General features: G+C 42.4%; 2 protein-coding genes across 3 annotated transcripts in view; one reads left to right on the top strand and one right to left on the bottom strand.

Annotated features, from left to right (window-relative positions):
* The window catches only part of AdamTS-A (ADAM metallopeptidase with thrombospondin type 1 motif A), a 36,104-nt gene extending 13,042 nt beyond the window's left edge, over window positions 1-23,062 (top strand). Inside the window, exons 1-17 of one of the 2 annotated variants that reach the window (XM_036817400.3) lie at window positions 3,489-3,783; window positions 14,683-15,097; window positions 15,280-15,575; window positions 15,723-16,249; window positions 16,321-16,470; window positions 16,652-16,810; window positions 16,872-17,446; window positions 17,511-17,681; window positions 17,752-17,889; window positions 18,735-18,961; window positions 19,023-19,303; window positions 19,582-19,783; window positions 19,842-20,006; window positions 20,082-20,255; window positions 20,322-20,690; window positions 20,744-21,472; window positions 21,747-23,062. In XM_036817400.3, coding sequence (XP_036673295.3) covers window positions 14,740-15,097; window positions 15,280-15,575; window positions 15,723-16,249; window positions 16,321-16,470; window positions 16,652-16,810; window positions 16,872-17,446; window positions 17,511-17,681; window positions 17,752-17,889; window positions 18,735-18,961; window positions 19,023-19,303; window positions 19,582-19,783; window positions 19,842-20,006; window positions 20,082-20,255; window positions 20,322-20,690; window positions 20,744-21,472; window positions 21,747-21,845 — 4,620 coding nt within the window. In that variant the 5' untranslated portion in view covers window positions 3,489-3,783; window positions 14,683-14,739 and the 3' untranslated portion in view covers window positions 21,846-23,062. Of the gene's footprint in view, window positions 1-3,488; window positions 3,784-14,682; window positions 15,098-15,279; window positions 15,576-15,722; window positions 16,250-16,320; window positions 16,471-16,651; window positions 16,811-16,871; window positions 17,447-17,510; window positions 17,682-17,751; window positions 17,890-18,734; window positions 18,962-19,022; window positions 19,304-19,581; window positions 19,784-19,841; window positions 20,007-20,081; window positions 20,256-20,321; window positions 20,691-20,743; window positions 21,473-21,746 lie in introns of those variants that run through there. The other variant, XM_036817399.3, reaches the window with a different exon arrangement.
* A 47-nt stretch (window positions 23,063-23,109) lies between these two features.
* Act88F (Actin 88F) lies at window positions 23,110-25,543 on the bottom strand. Its single transcript, XM_017069954.4, has 3 exons — window positions 25,386-25,543; window positions 23,778-24,718; window positions 23,110-23,709 (listed from the first exon to the last, which is right to left on the bottom strand). Exons 2-3 carry the CDS (start codon window positions 24,700-24,702, stop codon window positions 23,504-23,506), a joined length of 1,131 nt encoding a protein of 376 aa, XP_016925443.1. The 5' UTR covers window positions 24,703-24,718; window positions 25,386-25,543; the 3' UTR covers window positions 23,110-23,503.
* Window positions 25,544-25,758: the final 215 nt, after the last annotated feature.

The raw sequence follows: 25,758 nt of genomic DNA, 5'->3' as shown, positions 1-25,758 counted from the left end.
AACCATGAACTTGGTTTCTGTTTGGCTTTCGGTTCAATCTATTGTCTTTGTTGTGGCCTTTTTGTTTCTCGTGTGTAATAATACATATAATACGAAAAATTTATTAATTTTTATGGTTTATATTTTGTTGATTTCTTCTCGGACCGCAATCAGTTGCGTATGAGAAGTGTCTCAGCGGTAATCATCGCAGCTGCTCAAAAAAAATTTGTGAGATATGTGAGGGCCCACTTGCGAATACCCTATAGAAACCAGAATATTTATATCAGTTTAATCTTTTGAAATTCTCTACGATCTGGGCTTAATTAGCTCAGCCGTAGATTTGGTTTTCAGGTTATCAACAATTAGCATTTTGGGCAGCTTAAATAATATGGCATTTAGTTTAGGTCTTATCTGATCCTTTCGCTGTTTAATACAACATTTGAAAACATTCCTAACCATTTGTTTTTTCTTTTTCTGAACTAACAGTTCCGGTTCAAAGTTTTGACCAGGGCACTTGCCAGTCTCAATTAACTTGGATCTTATCGGCTGCCAGCTCTCTGGAGGAATCCGCCTTATCGATGGGTTCTGAAAAACCAGTTTTACTCTCGAGTGTTCTTAACCTTCATACGGCCCTCTTGGGCTGCCAAAAAAAAAATATAACTTCGTGGCTGTCCATTCGCATTTGCTTTGTGGGCGCAAACGGAAATTTAATGAAGCGTTAATAAGTACCCAAAACGGGCCCTTCAGGCCAGTCAGTAAAAGGGTCTTAAATACCCTTTTATACAAAGGCTGGAATGTAGTGAGGTATAGGAGGTATACGTATGTTGCCAACTCTCTGGGGTCCCACTTGCTTTTACGATTGCTTTGGCCCTGCCGTTTGCATATATCCATATCCCAAGATACCGACCCATGTGGGGTATGCAAACACCAGGCCTATTAGAACAGACCATGCTGAGACCGCGAAAATTGTTGTTAAATCCATCCAGTGTTCTCCTCACTCATTAGTGTTTGTACAGTTGTTGTAATTAAGAGCGGCAAATGGGTGTTGTTTTCAGGCACAAAACTTCTTCAATCAGACGCCACGGACCCCGTAATTATTTCAGCCCATTTTTCATTAAACTGTAATAATTCATTAGGGTATTTATTATATACAAGTTGTACACCATCTGAGGATGGGATATTGCAGATGACAGAGACAGCGCCCTTCCTTGTCTTCTACATTGTGTTGCTGTTGCTGCTGGTGATGTTGCTGCTGCTGCTGCTGATGTTGCTGTTGCTGATGTTGCTGCTGCTGCTGCTGCTGCTGCTCTTGTTGTTCTCGCAGAGGCAGAAACCAGCATCTGCGCCATCCGCCTGCCACCAACACAAGTGATCTTTCAGTCGCTCGCGTGACGCAGAGCCGATCATATTTGCCTGCTCCTCCTACGCGGATTCGGATCCACTCGGAGTCTTATATTATAATACCGCATACACAGGCTGTCTGCAGAGCAAGGACCTCCTAATTTGCATCGAGGCTTGGCTGCTTAAAGGCCTTACAAATTGCACAGGCGCAGCCACAGTTTAGTGAACTCGAAATCGCATGTTGTCGCCTGCAATTCTCTGGAGATCGTGGCATTGTGATTGCAAGTTGGCGTTGCGTCTGCGCGACATTTCAGTGCTAAATCAGTGGGCACCGAGTGCAGGGAAAGCCCAGAGAAAACTCCTACGGGAAAATAATGAACAGTGAAAAATAGTTGCAATCAATTAGACAAGATGTACCACAAGATGGTAGCCTCTGCCAGTGGAGATTTTCAGCCAGGAAGGCAGAAGAAAGCTGCCCGGCCCATTGATTTCATGGAGATCTTTATGGTAGGCAAAACTACTTGGGTGTTATTTTTCCCTTTAAAAAATAATCTTTAAATTTGTAAATCCACCAGCAGCCATAGTGAACCATTGTTGTCATAAATTGGCTTCCTCTTATTATAGGCCAACTCTCAATTATTTTTTATAGTGGCCAAGTTGCGACCTCAATTGGTGTGCCATAAAATTCCCCGCCACAATGTCTTAATTTTAATGCTCTGCGTGTGCTGCCAAAGTTGCTAGGGAATTTATGCCCAGCATAGAGTTTTTGCCTTGTTTTCAAATTCTGCAAAAGTAGTTGCAACAATAAAATATACTTTTAGTGCCCAATTATGATTTGATATGCTGCTAATTAGGAAATCATAACAAACAAAGGCATATTTAAGTGCTTTTTTATTGGGGCGTTTGCCAATTAGTGGGCTAGGATCTCCACATTCACACATCTAAGATCATCTACCAAAATATAGATTTCTTTTAAAGGTGCAATAAGACATGAAAATTCAAACAGCCGAATTGGCAAATTCAACGCTGGTTCAGCAAGTTTTTTCGTATATATCTATTTTTTATATCGAATTAATGTCACCGATTCAGGGACAATACCATAAATTAGAGTTAATTTGAGTGCAAATAACCCAGTGGAAGCTAGCCAAGCCGTTTGCATAATAAATTGCATACTTCCTGGAAGACCAGGGCTCCGAAAATAGCCCCAAAGATCAACGCTCCCACATGTCGGATCTCAGAAGATCTCGGAATTATTGCCTTATGTCACAGACATTGCGGGCGAGGCACGAGCGTATAACATAGACATTTGGCAATTAGAGCCAAAAAGCGGAACAGACGTCGGCAATTTTTAAAAAAAGTCCCAGAATTTGTCAGGGGCGTTCCGATTTTATTTGGTCATAAATTCGCACGAATAGGGCGTTGGTGCTAACCCAACGAACCAAGACACTCCCCGAATCCAGATCAGTATATGAACATACCACTCAGAACCCCCAGTCTTTCATTTAGTTTGTGGTTGGGAACACCGCCAACTGCCAACTGCCAATTGAAACAATAAACTTTTCCGCCTTTCCGGCGGCACTGAGGTCAAGTGCAGAGCTTTATGGCCACAGGGCGCCAGCATTGCTGAGATTCCTCCTCTCGAAAGATATGTATTTTCGCAATTTGTATCGCATTTATCAGATTGTCAAAATCCGTTGCAGATGGTTGCAATCGAGAGCTGCGATATTATTAGTTTGTTGGCACAGTGCGGCCTGCTAGAAAAATAAAAATAAAATAAGTCAAATAGCAAAAAAATAGAAAGCATATTGGAGAGCGTATGTATAGGTGGTATTCTAAAATTATTTGCGAGAGAAAGAAAGCATTTTCGTCTAGAGGTGGTTGCGTGATTCACTGGATTGCGGTGCTCTTCTGTTCGAAGGAAAGAGCTCTCCAGTCATATAGCATAGCATACCTAGGCTTGGAGATCCTACATATTCCAACAGAATCCCATACACACCCACCACGAGTTACCTGCTCTCCTAACCTTGTGGATACGCACAGCTATATCGCCAGATTGTTTACACAGGCCAAACGCTCGCGAATAACTAACGCTGAGCAGGAAAATGCGAATACACTTTGTATGCTTTCTGAAAACGTTCCCTCAGTCTTATTTCGAACTTCGCGCCAAGATCTCTGCACAACTGCTGCAAACGCTGAAATATTGCCGAATTTTATATGTGCCAAGAACTAGGCGAAAATTAAAAATATCATAATTCGTGTGGGATAATAAAATTGTGCAGCGGAAGTGCAGAAATATATTTAACGTACACAGACAAATAAAATTGCATAATATAAATGTGGAAAAGATAATTTATTACTTAACGTAGTCTGACGAATTTTCGAATATTCTTAACTTGAGAATTGTTGTAGTGAATAGAATCATCATAATTCATAAACTGTCATTTCCGAGCTATTGACTCAGAGGTGAATATAATCTTTCTTGCCTTAAAAATATAAAATTCATAAATACCTTTAATTAGCATAATGTTTGTACACATTTTTGAACAATTTACAAATTTTATTTTTAAAAGCCTAGCACAATTAAGTCTTTAATTACCTAATTTCATAAAAATATGGTATTCTTTTTCGAAAAGAGCTCACCAAGTATTTAATAACCCAGCAGGAAATTAGTTTTAGCACCGGGTATTATAATCCACATATCTTTCATCGGCTGGAAAAAATTCTAAAATTTTCGAATACCATTAGTTTTAACTTAAGAACAAAACAACTTAAGCTATTTGCTTACACACAGTGCCCAATAAAATTAATGTTCAGATTCCTGAGAGTAAAACACTTGATAAATATTTTCTACAAAATGCCGACTGGCAAAAGAAATCTATTTTAAATAGATATTTTACACGGTGAATAGATTGGAATTGAAATTGAAGCAATGTTTATGCCAAACTTTCACACGTTTCAGCGCCACTGCAAAAATAAAATGAAATCGAAATACAATAAAAATCGAAAATTAAGTAAACATGCCCTTTACTAAAAATAGTGATACCAACCGAATTTCTGGCGCTGTAGGATGTGGATTGGCCAAAAAGAAAAAAGGCAACATTAATTTGTTAACTTTTTTTTGCAAGCGATTGGCGTAAGCAAACAAAACAGAAGAGAAATGTGCGTAAAGAAAATGTTGGGAAAATAAACAAAAAACGAGAAAACTGTGCTAAAAAAAATTTAGACAAATGATGAGTGCGAGAAGCTTTGAGGTTAGATTTATGGGAAAATAAAATTTCCAATAGAAAATGCTTGGCTGAGAAAAAAAGCTAAAGAAATGCATGGCATGGAAACGAGAGCGATCGAGGACGCCAATGCCGGGTCCCAAAATAGCATAGTCAGTTCTTTTTTAAATTTGCCATTTATTTTTTTATGTTTATTTTACTTTTTTGTGTACTTTCCTTTCTGATTTTTTTTTTGCCAAACAGACAGAAGCGTGTCAGAATTTTGATGTATGTATTTGTTTGAAATGAACTCTTGTGTGCAGCGAATTGAACGTTTGTCGGCTCGAGAACAGTCATAAAAACTATGATATAATATGGCAAGACTACAACAACGAGGAAACAATAAAACTGCTTAATTAACCTACCAAAAAAGTAAAAAGAAACCGAATGAAAGCAGCTTGCAATAAAAAATTGTGATATATGCAAGGCATAAACAGAAAATTTTAAAAAATACACCAGCAATTTGACAATAAAGAAACGTAAAGAAGAAACAGAACTGCGAATAATAAAATATGTATTAAATATGTAAAATAAAAATAAATAGCAGACAACACTACAATAATAACTGTGGCACATGTGGGCCGATCCGAGTGCTTATGTCTGGTGAAATATTTTCATTTGGATTTATTAGCTGCGACTAGACATATTCGGTTTGACTTACATATCTCAGATACATGTGCAAACGTATCAAGATATTTCATAAGAATTTTCCTCTTCCTCTTCGTGTGACATTTTTTTTGAGCTCTTGGAATTAGTAGAACAGCCGGCAAGAAATAAATAAATGTTTTGAATGGGCAAAAAAGTGAGAACAAACCAAAACCAAAGGCGTTAATTTTTTTGCCAGCATCTCTGAGCCGTAAATAAATAACATAAAAATGTTCGAGATAAATGGTGGGTGTTAAAATGTAATAAATCAGGATTTGCATAGTGCATTGGTATGCGATTGGGAAGCACTTTTGGGGCGGTCAGAATAACACAATAGATTGTCTGCGGAAAAGCGTTAATAGAGATATCTATCTTTTTGCTGACAACTACGCACATGTAGAATATATGGAAAACAAAAGCCGTCAACAAAGTCGGCTAAAGAAACGTGTCGGAAGTTGCACGACAGCGAAACACGCTGATATTCTCATAACTTTCGTTGAACATTAATTTAACATTTGTCTGATTACTTGCTTTACTTGACCCGGGTTCGTGCTTATTTTTTTTCAGTCTTTCTTGTTTTGAAAGGCCTTTTGTTATCGTTATTTTGCTTCAATTCAGCCGGCTCTTCCTTTGCTTCCGTTTATTGTAAGATCGATTAAAAGAAGATCCTCCCCCTTCGGCAGGGCCATCAATTTTCATTATCGAACAAATTAATCAGTCGCAACTTTCGCATCATTAAGATTAATGATGCCGGTCAATGGCAACAGCAACACCAGCAGCAATATCGCCGGTACAGCAGCAACATCGCCGGTACAGCAGCAACAATAGTGGGCAATACCAACGAATATGCAAATATGTAGCGCACTTGGCTGAACTCGAACCCGAACTTGAGTGTATCGCAAGTTAGTCGAAAAAAAAAAAGAAAAAAAATTCAAGATCAGCGAGGGGATCAAAAAAGCAAACTAAATGAGCTGTGGCAAATCTGATTAGAGAGCCTATTAATTGCCTGTTTAATTAGAACTCAGATATGAAGTGGGTTTTCCCCCATTCCCCCCCTCTGCCAATGCCCCAAATTCTTAACACCCAATCTCGATTCGGAACAATAAATAATGTCGCTTTTTGAAAAGTGCACTGACCTCCGGCCAAATTTTGATATGCTCAGACATGCAGACGTACTCACATGTAGAAGTGCTTATGCGGGTAATAAGTTTGCCCGACTCTGGCTGATTCATATGTCCCGTTGGCTTTTGCTGGCTTTCGGCATTCGGCATTCGGGGAATATGTGAAACGGGAATCGCCGCCAAAATCAAATTCATAAATGCAATCGGGGGGTCAGTGACGTGCCTCAAACGTCAGCCGTCAAATGTCGACGGTTTACCGTCTACTGACGTATCTGCCAGATACAAAATGTCCAACTCGGAGGGATTCGCAATGAATAATTTATGAAATGCAGAGGAACTGCCTCCAAGATCTGAATGAAATGAATGCACTAAGGCACACAGGAAAACAAATGTTAAGATGTCAGTGCCATATAGCAATATCAATTGTTTACATATGCACTAAACAAAGAATTGAAATTTCAGATCGTTTTATTTTTAACGCTTTCAGATGGTAAATATAATTTTCAAATATTAAAATATGCCATCAATTCATTGGATATCCTAGCTTAGTTCCATATTTTCTTTTTCAAAAGCAAGTATATTTCTCCGAAACGGAATATCATATATTGATATTAATACTATGTATTGAATAATTTATTAATAATATGTACACATAATTTAGATAAGATATAACATTATCGTATCATATTATTATTGATACTTTTGTAAAAAAATATGCAATTACTTAAAAGTCACTAAAATATTTGTAGCTTATTTTAGAGGTATTTTCTCACAGTGCAGTTCTGACTCCGATCTGAACTCAACTTTGCTTTTGGCATGCACTTGGAGTCATGGGCATGGACTTAACTGCAGGGCCTGCTAATGAGGCGAAGTTGCTGGATTGACTGACTGACTGAATGACTGACTGACTGACGGAGCGAGTGAAATACGAGCACGAGCCCAGTTGCTCATGCAAATTTTCAGCGATTAAAAAGCCATAACTTACTGTATCAACGCAAAGCGCTGAGGTTAATTGACAGACAACCAGACAAACTCGCCCAGACACAGAAACAGCAACAGTAACAGAAAGAGATAAAGATACAAAGATACAAATACAGTGCTCTCAAATTAACACTGCACATAAAGTAAAACAAAAAATGACAATAATTAGAATAAATGCGATCGCTGGAGGGTTTCGCAAGGCTTTTCCGCATAGCTCGCGGAATGCAAGTTGCCAGACGGATTGACGGAGCACGTGTTCTTCAAATTTCACATCTGCTGATTCCTGGGCCTGGGTCCCAAAAGGGGGTCCCATTGAGTACTTTGCTACTGGGCTTCGCCGGAACAGAATTTAATACAAACTCGAAGTGCTGATCACCATTTCCATGGAACTTCCTTGGCTTTGAATTCTTGACGTGACTGGTTGTCTTGCGAGATTCCCACAGACATGCTTAGTCAGGAGGAATTCAAAGGGAATGGGAACTGGAACCATTGGGTCCAGTTTATCGAGGAAATCGATACTGTTACCCAAGATTGATATTCTTAATTCTTTACTTACTATCTTTTTAATGCGATGATTGATGTGGCGCCATTCCACATCAGTGAAATGCAGTGGGGGTCCAGATCTTCCTTTTTATATGTTTATAATGACAAGTTACTGCGACTACGACTGCGAATGTGACAGTGACAATGACGAAGGCGCCCCCACTTGGTTTCTGAATAGGGAACCAATTCGAGTGACAGACAGATTGGCGGACCAATGTTCCCGGAATGGTGATCTTTTTTCAAGATGCCCAATCCTTAACATTCCAGTAGAACAATATGAAATTCCAGAAACCAATTCGATTTGTTTGGTTTTGAAATGGGTATGATCATTCCTATCCATTCCTCTTTTTTCTTGGCTCCCATTTGGCTCTTAAAAGTGTACTTTGAACGAATCCCCACCAGGCAACCAAAGCTCTCAGCTAGCATATAAAATTAATGAATCTCACCTGCGGGCAGTCGATGTTTTCTTTTGCCCGCCACGAGTCTTAATTGCCAATGTGAATTTTCCAAACTCATAATTCTAACATATTTTTCTAGTTTTCTATTTTCAATGGCCGAGTGTTCCTGAGTCAATGAGTCAGCCTTGGCCATTTACCTGTGAGTAACTTTAGGTATTCAGGCAGGTCTGCGTGTGTGGCTAAGGAAAATCACATAAACGTCTGACTATTTTTGTTTAATTACCCCGAATATTTCACTCATCATAACCGCGAACGTGTAAAAATAGATTTATAGCTATTTATTGACTTGATGAATTAAAATAGCCCCTGTGCTAATGACTCAAGTCAATTAATGGATGTGCACTATACTACGGTCCATTCTTGATTCACGTCACGTGAAGTTCTCGTTCAGGAGCGTAGAATCTCGATTCCCCCTGAAATATGGAATAATTGTCCCCCCTTTTAATGGTCACTCCACTGGCGCCTTGGGAATGCAATTCATCAAACTGCTCGTTTGGCATTCAATTGGTATTTCTGATCGACTGGCTGTGGGATGCCATTCAAAATAAACGACTTCGGCTGTAATTTGCCAGCGCATTGTATATGTCAAGGCGGGGAAGACCCCTCCGATATATCCAATCAAACTAACGATCGAGTCAACACAATGTTTACATGCTGATGATGATGATGATGATTGGAGATGGCGACAAGGATGGGTTTGGGAATGCCAGCTCAATTGAAATGTCAGACTGGGACTTGTCGTTACTCAAATGCATAATCAGAAACAATTAAAAACTGCATTTTCCAATGCCAAGCACAACAAGATGGTTTAAAAACAATAACAGAGGATCGTCCGCCAAACAAAGGCAAACAATACATCGTTGGCATTTCAAGTTTATTCGCATTTTCTTGCAAACACACGGTGGACTTCTGCCTTCTGGTTAAATTTTATTTACCCCTGTTTGTTTTTTTGTTTGTTTGTTTGCTTGCCAGCGAGAGCGAGAGGATAACACATGGTCAGCCGGCTGGCCAAGGTAGTATATCAAACATATATCTTTATAGGTATCCATCAGATGTATCTTACCCGCCAAGTGCTGCATACACAAAGGCGTTGCATCAGGTATTCCGCGTGCGCACTTCCCTTCTTTGTGATATTTTTGAGTTTTGAAATATTTATGAGATACCCAACGCAATGCAAACAGATAAACAACATAGTCATTGTGTCATTGACACTGTCTTGTCTCCAAAGACAAGGACGTCAGTTTGGCCTGCCCCGTTTGAGATTCAGTTTCAGCGGTTCGGCGGATAAGCGAAGATCGTTAACGCAAGTGAAATAAGAACTTGTGCGAAATTCCTGGGTGATTCTCCAACATTTGTTTATATACTCTCGACAAGGCGATTATTTATCCCAATAGAGCTTTTTAATTTGCAACCTGAGCGAACCACATAAAAAATAAACATCCAGCCTGTCCAATCCACTCGCATTCCACCGGTTGCTAGGCCATTTAGGCACATCCACACCTTGTTGCCTCGAAGAAGAAGGCCATCTGTTCTGTGCCGAGCACCACCCACCGCCCACTGGTTTCGCAGAAGAACCGCCTTCCTTTGAAGTGGGTCCAGGCGAGTAAATTCGGTTAATTTACAACCCAGAATTTCAATTTCAAACGGGTGCGCTCGGCTGCCTTCCAAAAAACGAAACGGCTTTTAATTGTCTTGTGATTGAGGCTCGAATTTCGGTTTTTTCGTATTTTTTTCGATTTTTGGACTTCGGTTTTTAAGAAGGTGTGCCAGGTGCAGCCAACGAGCCTGTTTCCCACTCCTCGCCGCGGGGATTTCATCTCGAGCTGTCCAAATAAACACGCACACACTTTGTAAGCGTCGGAGAGCAAATAAATATTTGTAATTTATATGTTTTCTGGCCGCGTGGGCAACACACTGCAGATACAATAAATAAATCGGGTGTGAGAATGTGATTTTCGAAGGCAAAAAGGCTGAATGGAGCCAAGGTTTAAGTCAGGAAATGCACACAAACGAGTTTTCAGAACCCCAAAGCTGGGGAATTTATGGGAAACATTTAAAAAAAGCCTTAATGTATCAACTAATTACGAGTTTGTACTGCAACAGAGCATAATAACAAATTGCCAAATGTTCGCACATTGCTCATACGCAGTGTGTGCCCATAGAGAAATATATTGGCTTGTCTACGCTTTTCATAAGGCGCGCCACTTGCAAAAGTGTGCCAAATAAATCAAAAGCAAAGCCATTAAAACGCGTATTAAATTAAACCTGAGTAAACAAACAAAACGGGCTTTAATCGAATGACAAAATAAAATTAAAAATAATAACGCAAACCCCAAACCCAATAGGCAGGTTACAATTTAATGGGCAGTAAAATATTTACGACGCTTTTGGGACAAGTGCAGGCTGCAAAAATCTAAGTCATCCCATGCTTCCCACGTTCCAAAATAAACAGATCGAAGTTGCACAATTTCGCATATAGACGAATGCGAATATATATCTTTGCTAATCTCTTCGATCGATCGATTGTCTTAGAGACGATGGGAGGTCGCCTGCCCAGGTCATTTTTTTCCCTGGCTTTTTTGCACAAATTTTTATATGGCAACGAAAGCTAAACAAAGATGATTATTTTATAGTTTTGAAACGATCGAATATGTATATATCTTGCGAATTCAAGGTTAGACCGGCAGCAATGTGTTCTTTAAGCAACATAGGAGGCCGGTGCGGCAGTAAACAAACATTCCTGCCCTCCAGAAATCCACACATCTTCCCGAGGAATACATATAACCAAATGATCTTGAGACGGCCAACATATGGTGAGGGGGGGAAAAAAAAACAAAATAAAACCAGGCGTTGTCCAGCCAGCCAGTCAGGCGACCAAAAGCCAGACGGCTGCCCGTCAAGCCAAATAAATGGAAGCCGGTCGATTCTGTCTAATGCATTTTGTAGCCCATTTTCAATTAAATTTTTGCACATTTTTCGTCTTTGGCCAAGGTTAATTGATTGAATTTGCGATGATGGCTTTCAATTGTGAATTTGAAGTTGTAAATGCACTTCAGCCAAAGGCTGATTTCAATTTAGATATACGAATGCATTTCCATGAACTATAAAGACTGCGTCTATGCGGTCATAGACGGTTTTAGATTTGGTTTTTTCTTTTTATTTTGGTTATGGTTTCAACTTGGCGCGTGGGGGATTCACCGGATGACCAGAGTTAAACAGTCGACTCAGATTTTTTCCAGGGAAGCCCACAGAAAATGATTTTAATGGCCCTGTTTTTCGCCGGCTGTTTACCGGCGTTTTTATTTTTCTTTTACCATTTGTTATTTGGCGAATTTCAAGGGCCACGCCGCATTGCGCTTCTCCTTTGTCAATTCTAGAAAGGAAATTGGGAAAAACATTTCCAGGAATTTAAAATGATCGGCTGCACATTCAAAATATTTACAAATACTTTCGCCGGTCTTGAGCAAAATAATTCATGGTAATTTCTGTGTTTTCCATTAATTGCCTGATTGCAATTGTTCTGCAGAATATTTTAATCTGCCAAGAAATTCGAAAGTAATTAAAAAAATTTCTCAGGCTTAAGTTGCCTATTTCTCTTTTATAGATTTCAACGATTTCGATTTCGATTACGATTTTGATTTTGATTTTGTTTGAGGCAGTCACGCATCGCGCATGCATAACGGCCCCAAAAATCGCACGACCATAAAGTGTACAAGTTTATTTATCATTCGCCAGCAGAGGCACTGTAAACACACGCGCCCCAAATTCTACAAAGTGGAAAAGTTTTTTTTATTTGGAAATACAAAGTAAGAACGGCAAAATGCATGTTGCAAATCGCATATAAGGTCAGAATGGCCTGGATATAAATAATTGTGAGATGGTGTAGTGGTAAAATGTAATTCAAAGCGATTTATTGATGCCTGGCTATATGATTTATTCCAAATATGAAGCTGCAAATTTGATAATTTATACTTTGGGATATTTTTTCCCATTTCAATTTGCGCATGTGCGCATACCACTTAAATCGCGTATACGACGTGCTGGCCAAAAGCGGCACAGGGCGCCAGTTTAGTTGGCCAGCACACTGCAATTAAGTCATTAAATACAAATTAACAGCAAACAATTGCTGGCCAGCAAGTGGCCACAACCATGTAATTAAGCATACGCCGCGTTGTCTGGCCAAACGTTCCACGCATTCGTCGGTTAACACCTCCGAAACGATCCAATACGATACGATCCGCTGGTCAGCGGTTTACACGAGGGATTCAGATCGAAGCTGCGGCCTTCACGGGGATAGACTGAGCGGCGACGAGACGACTTTGCAGACTGAGTGTCGGCCACATAGCCATATAGCCACATTGGCATAAATTATGGCACTCGGCAAAATATAAAGCAATCGACTGACACACAAATCGCTTGTTTGTTTCCATTCCCAGTCAAGTGTAAACAGGTTTTTCGGCAGCAAAGATGCCTCTTCTGCCCATTCCTCGGCCGAACCATCGAATTGGTCAATTAGTCAGAGCGTAATAATAAATTAACCATCCGAGAATTCGAAGAAGTCGAGAGATCCCCCGAACAATGGAAGCCCTAAACTAAGGAACGGCACATCTGCAGGGGTACTTAACCAGGCGACGCTTCGCTGATTAAATATTTATAAGGCAGCTCTCGAAACAAGTTAATAAGCAGCACTCCCAAACGCATACATAACTAACCAGGCGAGAGATAAAGCCGAGATCGCCGGAATGGAGGTTTAATTAAGTACATAAATACCCAGAGACCCAGTGGATATGGATATGGATATATCTTTGGGGCATCGCGGCATGCTCGATTTGCATTGCAAATTATGCACACGCATTTAAGTATGGGATGAAATTTATGATAAGCCTCACACCAACAGATCCAGATTCTTGTCGACCAAGTCGTCGATCTTTCCGCAAAACATATTGACCGATAAAAATGATTCTGGGTAAGCCGGGTAATTCGATGATAACCCGGGCCATTAATCAATTTGTTGATTGTGTTTTAATGATTCGATAAAGCGGACTCAAATTGAGAGTTTAATGAACTAGGCTAACCTATATTATATGATCTTGTATATAAACATACCTTTTAGGGATCCAGGAAGAACTGCGCTTAAAAGTAGGCAACATAGTTTTGAGATGAATAATTCTATACTGAGTGGTCTTCAAAAGCTCATTTCATCACTATTTGTGATAATCATCTTTTTGATCGTTAAAAGGCCTTAAAAGCCCAATTGTGGCACAGGGCGCCGACAACCTAATGAGAATTATATGGCCCAACGTTCTCAGCTATTTGCCAAAAAAATTAATTTGTTACTTTCGGTGGCGCTGTGAAAGGTCAATAACAATTAGGAATTTCAAGGACAAGTTTGTTCAGTTTTGCTCAGTTATGTGTTATATTTAAAGTCTTGAAAATAGGGGGAACTATTGCGGTTTCCAATTCTCATCAGCGAGAGAACCGCAAAAGCACTTCATTATACGCCGGAAATGTGATCACCAGCGGAATCACACGGCACGCCAAATACTTAATTTCGATCCAAAACAATATCAGAAAAATGCAGACACTCCTGAGGCGACAATATGGCCAATGAGCATAACGAATGTGTCGCCGGTTGCAGAGTTCACCGAGCTGCCATAAAATTATGTAAAATAGCCCATCATTTAGCCGCATTAGCTTGCTAATTTCGTGGGGGAATTTTAATTTATTTGCGCTGATATATGAATTGGCTAAAACAATTTCAGCGGATGAGGTGCAAACAAAGAGCTCTCACATAAATTTACAAATTAGAGGCAATTTAAAATTTTATTTTACTACTTATTTTTTGGTTTATTATTATTTTATTATTTATTATTTTTTTTGGCTGGCTGTCGGGGGTACTGAATCTTTTTATTCGCATTTTTTCGGCATCGTTTGGCTTTTGTTTTATCTCTCGAGCACAAATTGCCGTTGGCACACTTTACACCTCAGCGTTTAAGCATTTATTTCTAAACAAAATGTGCAAAAATTCGAGGTGCGAGGAAGTGTTTTCAACGGCTTCGGCTATGGTCTGTATGCAGCCAAAGGCCATCCGCCGCCTCCTCATCTCACAGGTGGTCAAGGTATCTGTCCGCCGGCGGCAGTTCATCAATAATTCTTTCGAAACTCAATCGCTCACATCGGGGGCACGTGGAACGTGCTTAAGCACTTATCTTACCAGCTTTCCAGCCGCCCACTAATCGAACTACGCACCCAAGGTGTGAGAGAATGCCGGACAGTCTAGTATATCTCCGCAGTCCATAATCTTCCATAGAATACGACCCATTAACCGAGTCCCCTTTCTCTTTATTCCAGCTCGTGCTGAAGAAGAAGTGTGAATGGTGGTTCTACAGGTACGAGTGCAGCCAAAAGATGTCCACCCACTGGAGGCAGCACGCCTGTCTGTATGCCTGCGCCTTCGTCTTCCTGCTGGCCACATCGGCCATTTTCTATTATGGAATGCTAAGTGCCCATAAAACCCTAGAGGTGCTGCCCAAGAGCAACCACTCACTGCCCCTCGCCAATGTGATAAGCATACCTCCAGATCCACCCACAAAACTCGAAAATTATACTTTGGCGGAACCAAGCCCTCCGGATGGCACCCAGGATCTGGAGGAGGAGGATCACGGCGCCTTCGTAACGCCCACCAAAGTCTACAACTACAGTCTTAGCGAAGGCGATCTGATTTACGAGTCGAAACGAAACAGCGATATTAACAGTTTTCTTAAAGGTATGTTCTGATCTTTAAATAATAAAACAGTTTAAGGCATATCTAAAGTTACAAATAATATATTACAAAACAATAATAATATCTTCGGGGCCTTAATATAATATTGTTAGGGGCATATACTTCCCTATAACTCATCTCCTTGTCTTGAACTACATTTCCTAATATTTCCCACATTCCTATAGAATCTGCCTCGGCCTTCACCATGACGGGAACCTATCGCAACATGAGCAATGAGATCTGGGACCCACATCCGCAGTACAACCTCGAAGTGTTTGGGCGCCAATTGCATTTGGTGCTGCGCCAGGACGCCTCCTTCATCCACAACAATTCGTTGCCCCGCTTCCGGGTGCTGAAGGAGGAGGAGGAGAACCCTGGATCGGAAGAGGAGGCGGATCAGCGCCACCTGCGCTGCCTGTACAGCGGCTACGTCGAGGACGATCCCAACTCGATGGTCTCCGTCTCGCTCTGCGGCGGCATGGTAAGGCCAACAACTAGCTCCTGACCTTCGTTTAAATCTCATTTACATTTCGCATTTTGCAAATTATGCTTATCAATATGCCGCCGAATATGACTACTAATAAGCGTTCCCATTCCCCTTGCCCCCTCGTTCTCGTCTCTCCTCCAGACTGGTTATATCAAAACCAGTTTCGGCGCGCTTCTCATTCAGCCGGTGAACCGGACCAGCAGCGATGAGGTTTTGCACTGGGTCTATAGGAAATCACACCGAAACGCCAGACAGGCTGTCTCCCAGTTCGACTTGGGCCTGGACGCTATGATAAGCCAGATGGAGAAGGCTCAGAAGCTGGAGCAGGAGCAGAGTACCAAATCCCCTAAGCTGACGCGACGAAAGCGACACTATGCCGATGTGGACAACCAGGTGTACACCCTGGAGGTTCTGATAGCCGTGGACTCCAGCATGGAGCGATTCCACGGCCAGGACTTGCAGCCCTACATCTTCATCCTGATGTCAATCGTGTCCAGCATTTTCGCAGATGCCAGCATCGGCAACTCGATTCGCATATCCCTAGTGAAACTGATCAGCCTGCCCATTATCAACGCCAACACCAATTCCAGTAACGATATGCTGAAGCACTTTTGCAAGTTCATCAATACATATGGCTACCGAAGGGATACTGCCATGCTGATTACACGGTGAGTGGATGGGGATAGGTGGTATTTCTAAAGGGACTCCTAATCGTAATCATCAACTTTTTTAAACCCAGTGAACCCATCTGTGGCAGCGTTCCGGGCAAGATTTGCCACATGCTGGGCCTGGCCGAACTGGGCACCGTTTGCAGTGCCAGTTCCTGCTCCATTGTCCAGGACACCGGACTGCCCACCGCCTTCACCATGGCCCACGAGCTGGGACACATGTAAGTAATGCATTCTAGTGCTAGGATTAACTCTCTCCTCAAGAATTCCCAATTCGCAAAATAAGAACATCATCTCTTGACAGTGTGTACTGTTTTCTGAAGAATTCGCGTTTTAGTTATTTTTGCGTAATTATTTAAAGAAGAACAATTTATATATATCCCAATACCCTACTTTCCTTAGCTTGAACATGAACCACGACGACGACGACAAGTGTATGCCCTATGTGGCGAGGCACAACAATAACAAGGTTCTCCACATCATGTCCAGTGTGATGGGCATCCACATGCATCCGTGGTCGTGGTCGAAGTGTTCCCGCCACTTTGTCTCCGAGTTTCTCGAGTAAGTAGAAATCGAACTACCCTTATTAAGGAGAGTTTTCCAGTGATTTCCTTTCCTATAGGAAAACCGACAAGTCCTGTTTGGAAACCTTTGTGGGCGAGGACATTGACTATGGCAACAATAAGCTGCCAGGTGAGATCTACTCGCTGGACCAGCAATGCCAGCTGAGCTTCGGCAACGACTTCTCCCATTGCCCCCAGACCGAGGAGTGCCGCCGGCTGTGGTGCAACCGGATGCCAAAGGGCGATCAGTGCCGCTCCAGCAATTTGCCCTGGGCCGATGGAACGCCCTGCGGCAGTGGTGGTCATTGGTGTCAGAGGGGCAAGTGTGTGTCCAACAAACATGGTTACGGACGTCCGGTGAATGGCGGTTGGGGTCCCTGGACCAAGTTCACCCCCTGTAGTCTCACCTGTGGTGGTGGAGTTCAAGAGTCGCGCAGGGAGTGCAACTTACCGGTGCCCGAGAATGGTGGCAAGTACTGCACCGGAAGCCGGAAGAAGTACCGCTCCTGCAACACCCACCAGTGTCCGCAGGGAAGCATGGATCCCCGCGAGCAGCAGTGCTATGCGATGAACGGACGGAACCTTAACATTCCGGGCGTCAACCCAGACACCAAGTGGGTGCCCAAATACGAAAGTGAGTGTGGATTGCCCTCTGTAATTCCTTGAGCTAATCAATGCTTTCTTTATCCATCCCCCAGAGGATGCCTGCAAACTCTTCTGCCGCATGGACATGAGGGTCACCTATTTCATGCTGAAGAGTATGGTCACCGATGGCACCTCCTGCGCCGTGGACAGTTTCGACAAGTGCGTCAATGGAATTTGCCGGCCAGCGGGTTGCGACAACGAACTCAACTCCATTGCCAAGTTGGGTAAGAAGTCTCGCTAAGATTCTCTAGCGGATCTCCATAATTAATCAATTTCCTGTTCTTTTTATTGCAGACAAATGCGGCGTGTGCGAGGGTCGCAATGACACATGCCATGAGGTAACCGGCAACCTACTCGTATCCAATCTCCTGGGTCTAAATGATGGGAATGAAGCCAATAAGACACTCTACTATGTGACAAGAATACCAAAAGGTGTGTACTTATTTGCACTTGTCTAACTACATTTCTTTAATTAACTTTTGGCTAATAATTTCCTCAATGAATGCTAATGGTATCTGTTTGTGTCTTTCGGGCTTAATGGGCAAATCGCTTACCTACGTGTTTGTTGTGTGGTCGTTGAGCTCGTGACTTGCGAATAGTATTAATGGTATATAGATAGAGTTGTCGCCGGATCAGCAGGTACAACGGCGCCAGGTGAATGCACCCCACCGCCTCACGTACGCCAAGATTGCACTCTTTCCGATTCTGGGCTATCATCGGTAGTCTCCGTTCCAAACTGACCATTAATAGTATATATATTGCTCGGAATCAATTTGTCTTATCTCCACCTGGCGCCACCGTTAATCTTGTAAATTCCAGGCCTTGTGTAAAGGCACTCGAAATCAACAGCATCATCACTGATTTCAAATTTGCATTAATAACATTTTTCTTAATCACTTGGCATTGCCATTTCTTATCTGCATGTTTATAAAATGCACTTTTAATGTACTTGAGAAATCTCTGTTCAGTTTTTCAATCAAACATTTTTCAAACACAAACTATTTCCAGCAAACTTTTATGACTCACTCCTTTCTGATAAAACAGCACTACTTCGAAAATGTTCTAAAAAGCACCTACGAATACCGAATACATGTTATCGAAAAAATACTAACTAGAAGCCCTTTACACAAACAGATTTATCGGGTCAGATTAGATTTATATTTCCAAAGGCTTGCTTTTCGAGTTGCTAAATGAGTAAACGGTTTAAGCTTTAGTTTATTATTTAATACCGTTTTATAATAATAAAGTATTAAGAAATCAAGTGTGTTCATTCCCAGGCGCCTCCAACATTATAATCACTCAGGAAAACTATCCTGACCAAAACTACATAGTGCTGAGCGATGACAAGGACAACAAGCTTCTTAACGGTCATGCTGGCATCAAGACATATTCATACAAATTTGTCTATGCTGGTGTTACGATGCAGTACACTGGCTCCAACAGTTTGGTGGAGCAGGTGAACACGACCTACTCATGGAAATTATCACGTGATCTTATAGTCCAGGTACTATTTGAGGGTTTCCCTACCCAATGGCAAAGTATATGACCTATATATTAATTTACAGATCATTTCCCTTGACGTGAGTCCGGCCAAACGACCCGATACCGTACTGATGTCGTATTCCTACACCATCGATAAGACCCCGGATCTCGATGCGGAGGTGGAGATCTATCGCTGGGAAATGCAGGCCCCCAGCAACTGCGATTCGCTCTGCGAGGGCAGGAGCCATCGGCAGCCGGCCTGCATTAGTATTACCGAGGGTTTGAAGGTTGCCCCACAGTTCTGCGACAAGTCCTCCATGCCCAAAGTCGAAGATCGACCCTGTAACACAGACTGCCGCCTTAAGTGAGTTATAAACTTAAAAAAAATTGTTTTTATTACTGTTCTCTCGATTTCACAAAGTATTGTCTGTTTTCGAATCAACTTTCTTGTCGAAAGACAAAATCAATTGTTCATTTATCTTTATCATCTGTCATCCACATTGAAAAACCACTTGAGAGCTCTTTCTTCTTGATATCAAGAACATTTCTTCATAAATAAGTGAGAGGACTAATTAAGAAAATTTGTCCTACAATTTTTTCCATTCTCAATTTTAACGAAAAATTTTTATAATACAATTTCAGTCTCACGGTGACGAGCATTTCAGAGTGCTCCGCCGCCTGTGGAGAATTGGGAACCCGAGAGAAGACTTTCCATTGCGTTCAGACATTCACAGATATGCAGCGTTCGAATATTGTGGACATGTCCTATTGCAAACTGAAGTACGATGTGGCCTACCACGAGGAGTGTCGTGAGGGTTGCTGGGTTCTATCAGCTTGGTCATTGGTGAGTCCCGAAGACATTTTAATTTTGCAACGATCTTACGTTTTTCTTTCCTTTAAAGTGCTCGAAGTCCTGTGGAACGGGTTCTCAGAAACGTGAAGCTCACTGCTATCTGCAGGGTTCCCGCGTTAGCGACGATCTTTGTAATCCCCTAACCAAGCCCCAGGTTACTAATCTCATCAGGGTCTGCAACTCTGAGTCTTGCCCCACATATACCGAATCACGTGTAAGTTTTTCTTTTGAATATACCCATTATTATTTTAATTACATGTTCTTATAACTTTGGTTTTATGATATATAGAATCAAGTGGCCGTTAGTAACTGGGTAATTGGAGAGTGGGGCGAGTGCAATGACTGGTGTGAGAAGACTCGCTCTGTGAGTTGTTCACATCCCTACGGAATCGGGTGCGGAAGCAGGAGGCCCAAGGACGTCCGCAAATGTTGTCACATCAAGTACACCAGCGATTGGACAGAGGTGAGATGTCTTAACTACCATTTAATATAATAAATACATCTTCAAATATATAATTTTATCATCTAGTGCTCGGTGCAATGTGGCGAGGGTGTCAAGAGGAAGAAGCAGACCTGCACGCGGGTGTACAAACCAGAGGTTCCGGGTACTCGAAAGCGAAGAGTTTACATCGACGAATCCTTTTGCATAAGCCGAAAGGTGCACCGTCCCAAACTGAGAACCACCACCAAGTCCTGCCGGATCAATTGCAAGTGGAATGCCTCGGACTGGCGAAGATGTTCTGCGGACTGCTCGGAGGAGTACCAAACCAGGGATGTGCGCTGTGAAACTTGGCAGGGTGATGGAGTGGAGGACAGGCACTGCGATGCAAAGAAGCGTCCTTCCAAGCGACGCATCTGCCACCACTGCGTGCGACGGCAGTCGAAGATAGTCGTACCGGTAAGCTAGTATGGGTAATAAAATCTGAACTGTTATTAACTTCTTTCAAACAGTGCAACTGCGAGGGTGTTGAGAAGAGAAGGGATATGTGCTTCAACTCGCACAAGGGTCGCATTCCCTGTCCCACCCGCACCAGGGTGGAGAGGCACAGGTGCAGTCCGCCAGCCCATTGCCGCAGGAGGAGTGCCACCAGCAGCATTAGCAGCAGACCCAGGAGCAGTAGTAACGATATCTTTAACAATAACAGCGGAAGCATAAATGCCCTCAGCGACCAAAGGCAACAGGGAAGAGCAAGGAGCTGTGCCGAGCTGAGGGATATTTATGGTTATAACCAGGATGGGAACTACCAACTGGAAGTGAGATCGCGTACGGTGCACGTCTACTGCCACGGAATGGGCAGCAGTAGACCCATTGAGTACCTAAACGTGGATCCGCAGGAGAACTACTCGATATTTTACGAGTACCGCACGAAGCAGACCACCAGTTGTCCACCGGAGTCGCGTGCCCACGAGTACTACAACGACCAGAACTCCGGACGGACGCACTTCAGCAAGCTGCGACTGAACATCACCGATCTGCGGATCGTGGACAACGATTTTCAGTTTGCCGAAACGAGGGGCTTACCCCAGAAGCTGGGATCAGCTGGGGATTGCTACAACCGCATTGGCCAGTGTCCGCAGGGAGACTTCTCCATCAACATGAAGAACACGGACTTTACTATACGCCCAGGAACCCTGTGGAAGACCCATGGTCAATACTCCGTCATGAAGCGTATCAGTGAGGTGAGTTTTTAATCTATATCTTAAAAGTAATAGAAGACATTTCCGAATACCGTTCTCTTGAACTCATTTTCAATCTTAAAATCCAAACAAAGTTTTCTCGGTTTGCAAGATAACTTTCTTCTCGAAAAAAAATCAAGAAAACTTTTATCTCTATATCGGAAACCAGTTTTAGAGCAATTTCGTCTTGATTTCAAGAACGTTTCTTCTCGAATAAGTGTCCTTTTTTCCTTTCTCTATTTTTCTGGATATAATATAAATGTGTTACCCCTTTCAGTTTGATACCACATCGGTGATGCGGCGGGGATTCTGCGGCGGATACTGCGGCGGTTGCTATATTGCTCCCAATTCTGGCCTTTACCTGGACGTGTTATGACGGAAGCCACTGAATAGTCAGCGGGAAAGTTTGTTTGCCCTTCCCAACGGTAATCGGGTCTACGTCCCGGGAAGGACCAAGGGTTAAGTTAATCCGAGCATCCAAGCATTCGAGGGTTACCCCAGCCAAGCATTACCAAGAGTCCATTACCAAGAGTCCCCAAGGGTCCGACAGCCGAGTGCAGCGCCATAACCACTGTCGATGGTTAAAAGTATTCTCGAATATTAGTTAGGATATACAAATATACCTTAGGAATCGTGTATACCTTAGGAAGCCCGAACAAAAGCAAAACGTTTGTACATATAATTATAAATTTCTCTCCGAAATTATAAACTAGATATTGCCATGTAATGTATTAAGTATTGTAAATACTAGAGGACTTGAGCCTTTAATATAGCAAATAGGGAGTCATGTCCATATATAACCTAATCATTTTGGGATTGGGGGGAATTGAAGTGATCGGCGAAATAATGATCACTTAAGATATGGACAGCTCCTGATTTTGATTGACCAAAATACAATCCATAAGTCGGACGGTACCCGTTAGGTAATTAAGGCCGCTCAGATAACCCCGTATTTATGCCAACGATAAGCAGTGATGGAAAGTTCCAAGGTACTTGCTAACTTTACCTAGCTAAACTCAAGTGATGCATTTTTAATGATTATGATTGCATGAATAATAAATCTACTAAATCGGCATATTTTAAAGCCGCCTAAAAAAATATACAAATACTAAGTTAACATATATGTACACTTTCCTTTTACCCTTACTCTCATATCTCCTTTACCTTGACCTATCCATAACTGAAGATTCCCGAATATCAAGTGCTCGACCAAACTAGTGCAATGCCGGTCTGTACAATAATTGTATTAGCTAAGCTTCGCAATAAATAAGTTAAGAGAGAAAAGGGAGAGAGAGAAATTCGGAGAAATTGTATGTGTAACTAAAACGAATACTCATATTATTTAGGATACCCCGACCGCACAAGCCAAAACCAAACTATTCATCTAATTAACACTGCTGAAGAAACATTTTGAGTTCATAATCAACCACTGCCAGTCTTTCAATGTTTAATCCATCATATATCTAATCGCCTAAGTCCCGGTACCAAGTATCCTCGCTGTATTTTCATTTAACTAGCTAGGCTAAGGCTAAAAACCATGTTAACAATTAATTTAATGTCAATTAAAGGAATTTAAAGCTGTTACCAACCAAACTTCGTTCGGACCTTCAGGGCTTTTGTTTTCAGTACACGGATGGGGGTAATAGAAAAATGTATTTATTTAAAGTATTTAATAGTTTTAATGGAAGATATATTTGGCTTTCAATTCACTCTGACTAGGGTTAAAAGCTCTTCATATACATTTTATTGCTATTCGACATGGGGCACAGCCACGATTCTTACAGATTGTAGTTCTTGATGGTAAAAATCCCCTGTGCCGCTGCCGATGAAGTGGCCATGAAGGATGAGCTCTGTGTATTTGTGAATCTGAATCTGAGTTGGATGATAATTGTGCGATGGGTTCGCTGCTTTTGTCTATCACTGTGCGAGCTGATTTTGATGTTGTTGAAAAGCTCGATGGGTATGGATTGTTGTTCCGTTGGGTTGTCGCTGCTGGTTGTTGCCTTTGAAGAGCTTTCGCAATGGGCGAAAGACTTAAAAGCACTTGCGGTGGACGATTCCAGGGCCGGACTCGTCGTACTCCTGCTTGGAGATCCACATCTGCTGGAAGGTGGACAGCGAGGCCAGGATGGAGCCACCGATCCAGACGGAGTACTTCCTCTCAGGTGGCGCAATGATCTTGATCTTGATGGTCGATGGGGCCAGGGCAGTGATCTCCTTCTGCATACGATCAGCAATACCTGGTGGGGGATTGGTAATTCCAAAGGATTAACCATGGTTTTCAGGCTGAATAAATCCTATAACTCACCTGGGTACATAGTGGTACCACCGGACAGCACAGAGTTGGCATACAGATCCTTACGGATGTCCACGTCGCACTTCATGATCGAGTTGTAGACCGTCTCATGGATGCCGCAGGACTCCATGCCCAGGAAAGAGGGCTGGAACAGGGCCTCAGGGCAGCGGAAGCGCTCGTTGCCAATGGTGATCACCTGACCATCGGGCAACTCGTACGACTTCTCCAGCGAGGTGGAGGCGGCGGCGGTGGCCATCTCCTGCTCAAAGTCCAGAGCCACATAGCACAGCTTCTCCTTGATATCGCGCACAATCTCACGCTCGGCGGTGGTGGTGAAGCTGTAGCCGCGCTCCGTCAGGATCTTCATCAGGTAGTCGGTCAGATCCCGACCAGCCAGATCCAAACGCAGGATGGCATGGGGCAGGGCGAAACCCTCATAGATGGGCACCGTGTGAGAGACACCATCTCCGGAGTCCAGCACAATACCAGTGGTACGACCGGAGGCGTACAGGGAGAGCACAGCCTGGATGGCCACGTACATGGCCGGCGAGTTGAAGGTCTCGAACATGATCTGGGTCATCTTCTCGCGATTGGCCTTGGGGTTCAGCGGGGCCTCGGTCAATAATACTGGATGCTCCTCGGGGGCCACGCGCAGCTCGTTGTAGAAGGTATGATGCCAGATCTTCTCCATGTCGTCCCAGTTCGTGATGATGCCGTGCTCGATGGGGTACTTCAGGGTGAGGATACCACGCTTGCTCTGGGCCTCGTCACCCACATAGGAGTCCTTCTGACCCATGCCCACCATCACACCCTGGTGGCGGGGGCGGCCCACAATCGAGGGGAACACAGCGCGGGGGGCGTCATCACCAGCAAAGCCGGCTTTGCACATGCCCGATCCGTTGTCGATAACTAATGCACCCGCATCATCGTCACACATCTTGGCAGTTGATTATCTGGAAGGGAAATGGGATGCCGCTCGGTCAGTTTCGTCTGTGGTTTGGTCTGAAAACTATGAAAGCCACCAAAAATGTTGGAAAACCAATTTCTAATTTCTGTCTCACAGGAAAAAAGTTTAAATATAATACGAGTATTATATGTGAAACTTTGTAAAACTTCGTCATTTCGCGGTACTTGACTGGTTACAAATCTTATGAAAAAAACCATAGTTAATTAATTACGATTTTGTGAAAAATATCTTTTACTAATAAATCGTGTGCTAAAAATGGTTATCATTTATACTCTGCCTTTTAATTATCACATTATAATAGTTTATACGCCTATCCGTCCTTTATAATTGCCTGAAATTGGAGTTCCATTTAATGACTCGTCTTATTTCGTTATTCACTTGAATTAAGAACAGTGCTCTAAAAATATCCTCAAATAGCAGTTCACAGAACTCAATTTAAACTGATCAAATTAATTAGAAATTCTTTTCGGTTCGATTACTCTGCACTTTATAAATAGAAACTGAACTTTTGAAAGAGGTTGAATTACAGAAAAATCTTTAGCACAATAATTATAAGCCAATTTCATTGTAAGCTTTATTGGTATCCTTAGTCCTGATGGCTTTGCTCTGTGATAATCCTTAATTTCTTCGACATTGAGGTCGCACTCACACACCTTTTAGGTCAACGAAAGGAGGTAGTATGGATAAAGTCGCACGTTCGATTCCTGTTGACGGCTAGACTCAACAACAAATGGCACGCCGTGCGGTCTGTCCTGCCTTTATATCAGGGCTCTCACTTCTGGCGATTTGAGTTGGATGCCAGGGCGGTACTCAGAGAAAGATTTGAGTGAAAGTGGTGCGAAGCAATCAACTCGAATCGATCCATATAAGCAGTTTTCATTGTTCCGATTGAGCATAGAAGTTTGGGTGTTTATTTATACGAATGCGACACATCAATGCGCTTCGCCAATAAGCAAGAATATATTTAATTTAAGACTCGTTAATGTGATAAAAAAAATTCAAGTAAATATTATCAGTCCTATTAAA

The sequence above is a fragment of the Drosophila suzukii genome, chromosome 3 (assembly GCF_043229965.1).
Source record: "Drosophila suzukii chromosome 3, CBGP_Dsuzu_IsoJpt1.0, whole genome shotgun sequence".
Classification (NCBI taxonomy): Eukaryota; Metazoa; Arthropoda; class Insecta; order Diptera; family Drosophilidae; genus Drosophila; species Drosophila suzukii.
Note: the sequence above shows the minus strand (reverse complement) of the source record. Positions and strands in the feature narration are given on the sequence as shown.

Coding starts and splice junctions, on each gene's coding strand:
- Act88F (XM_017069954.4), bottom strand. CDS start 24,702: ATGTGTGACGATGATGCGGGTGCATTAGTTATCGACAACGGATCGGGC. Junction 23,710..23,777: donor TGGTACCACTATGTACCCAG/GTGAGTTATAGG, acceptor ATCCCCCACCAG/GTATTGCTGATCGTATGCAG.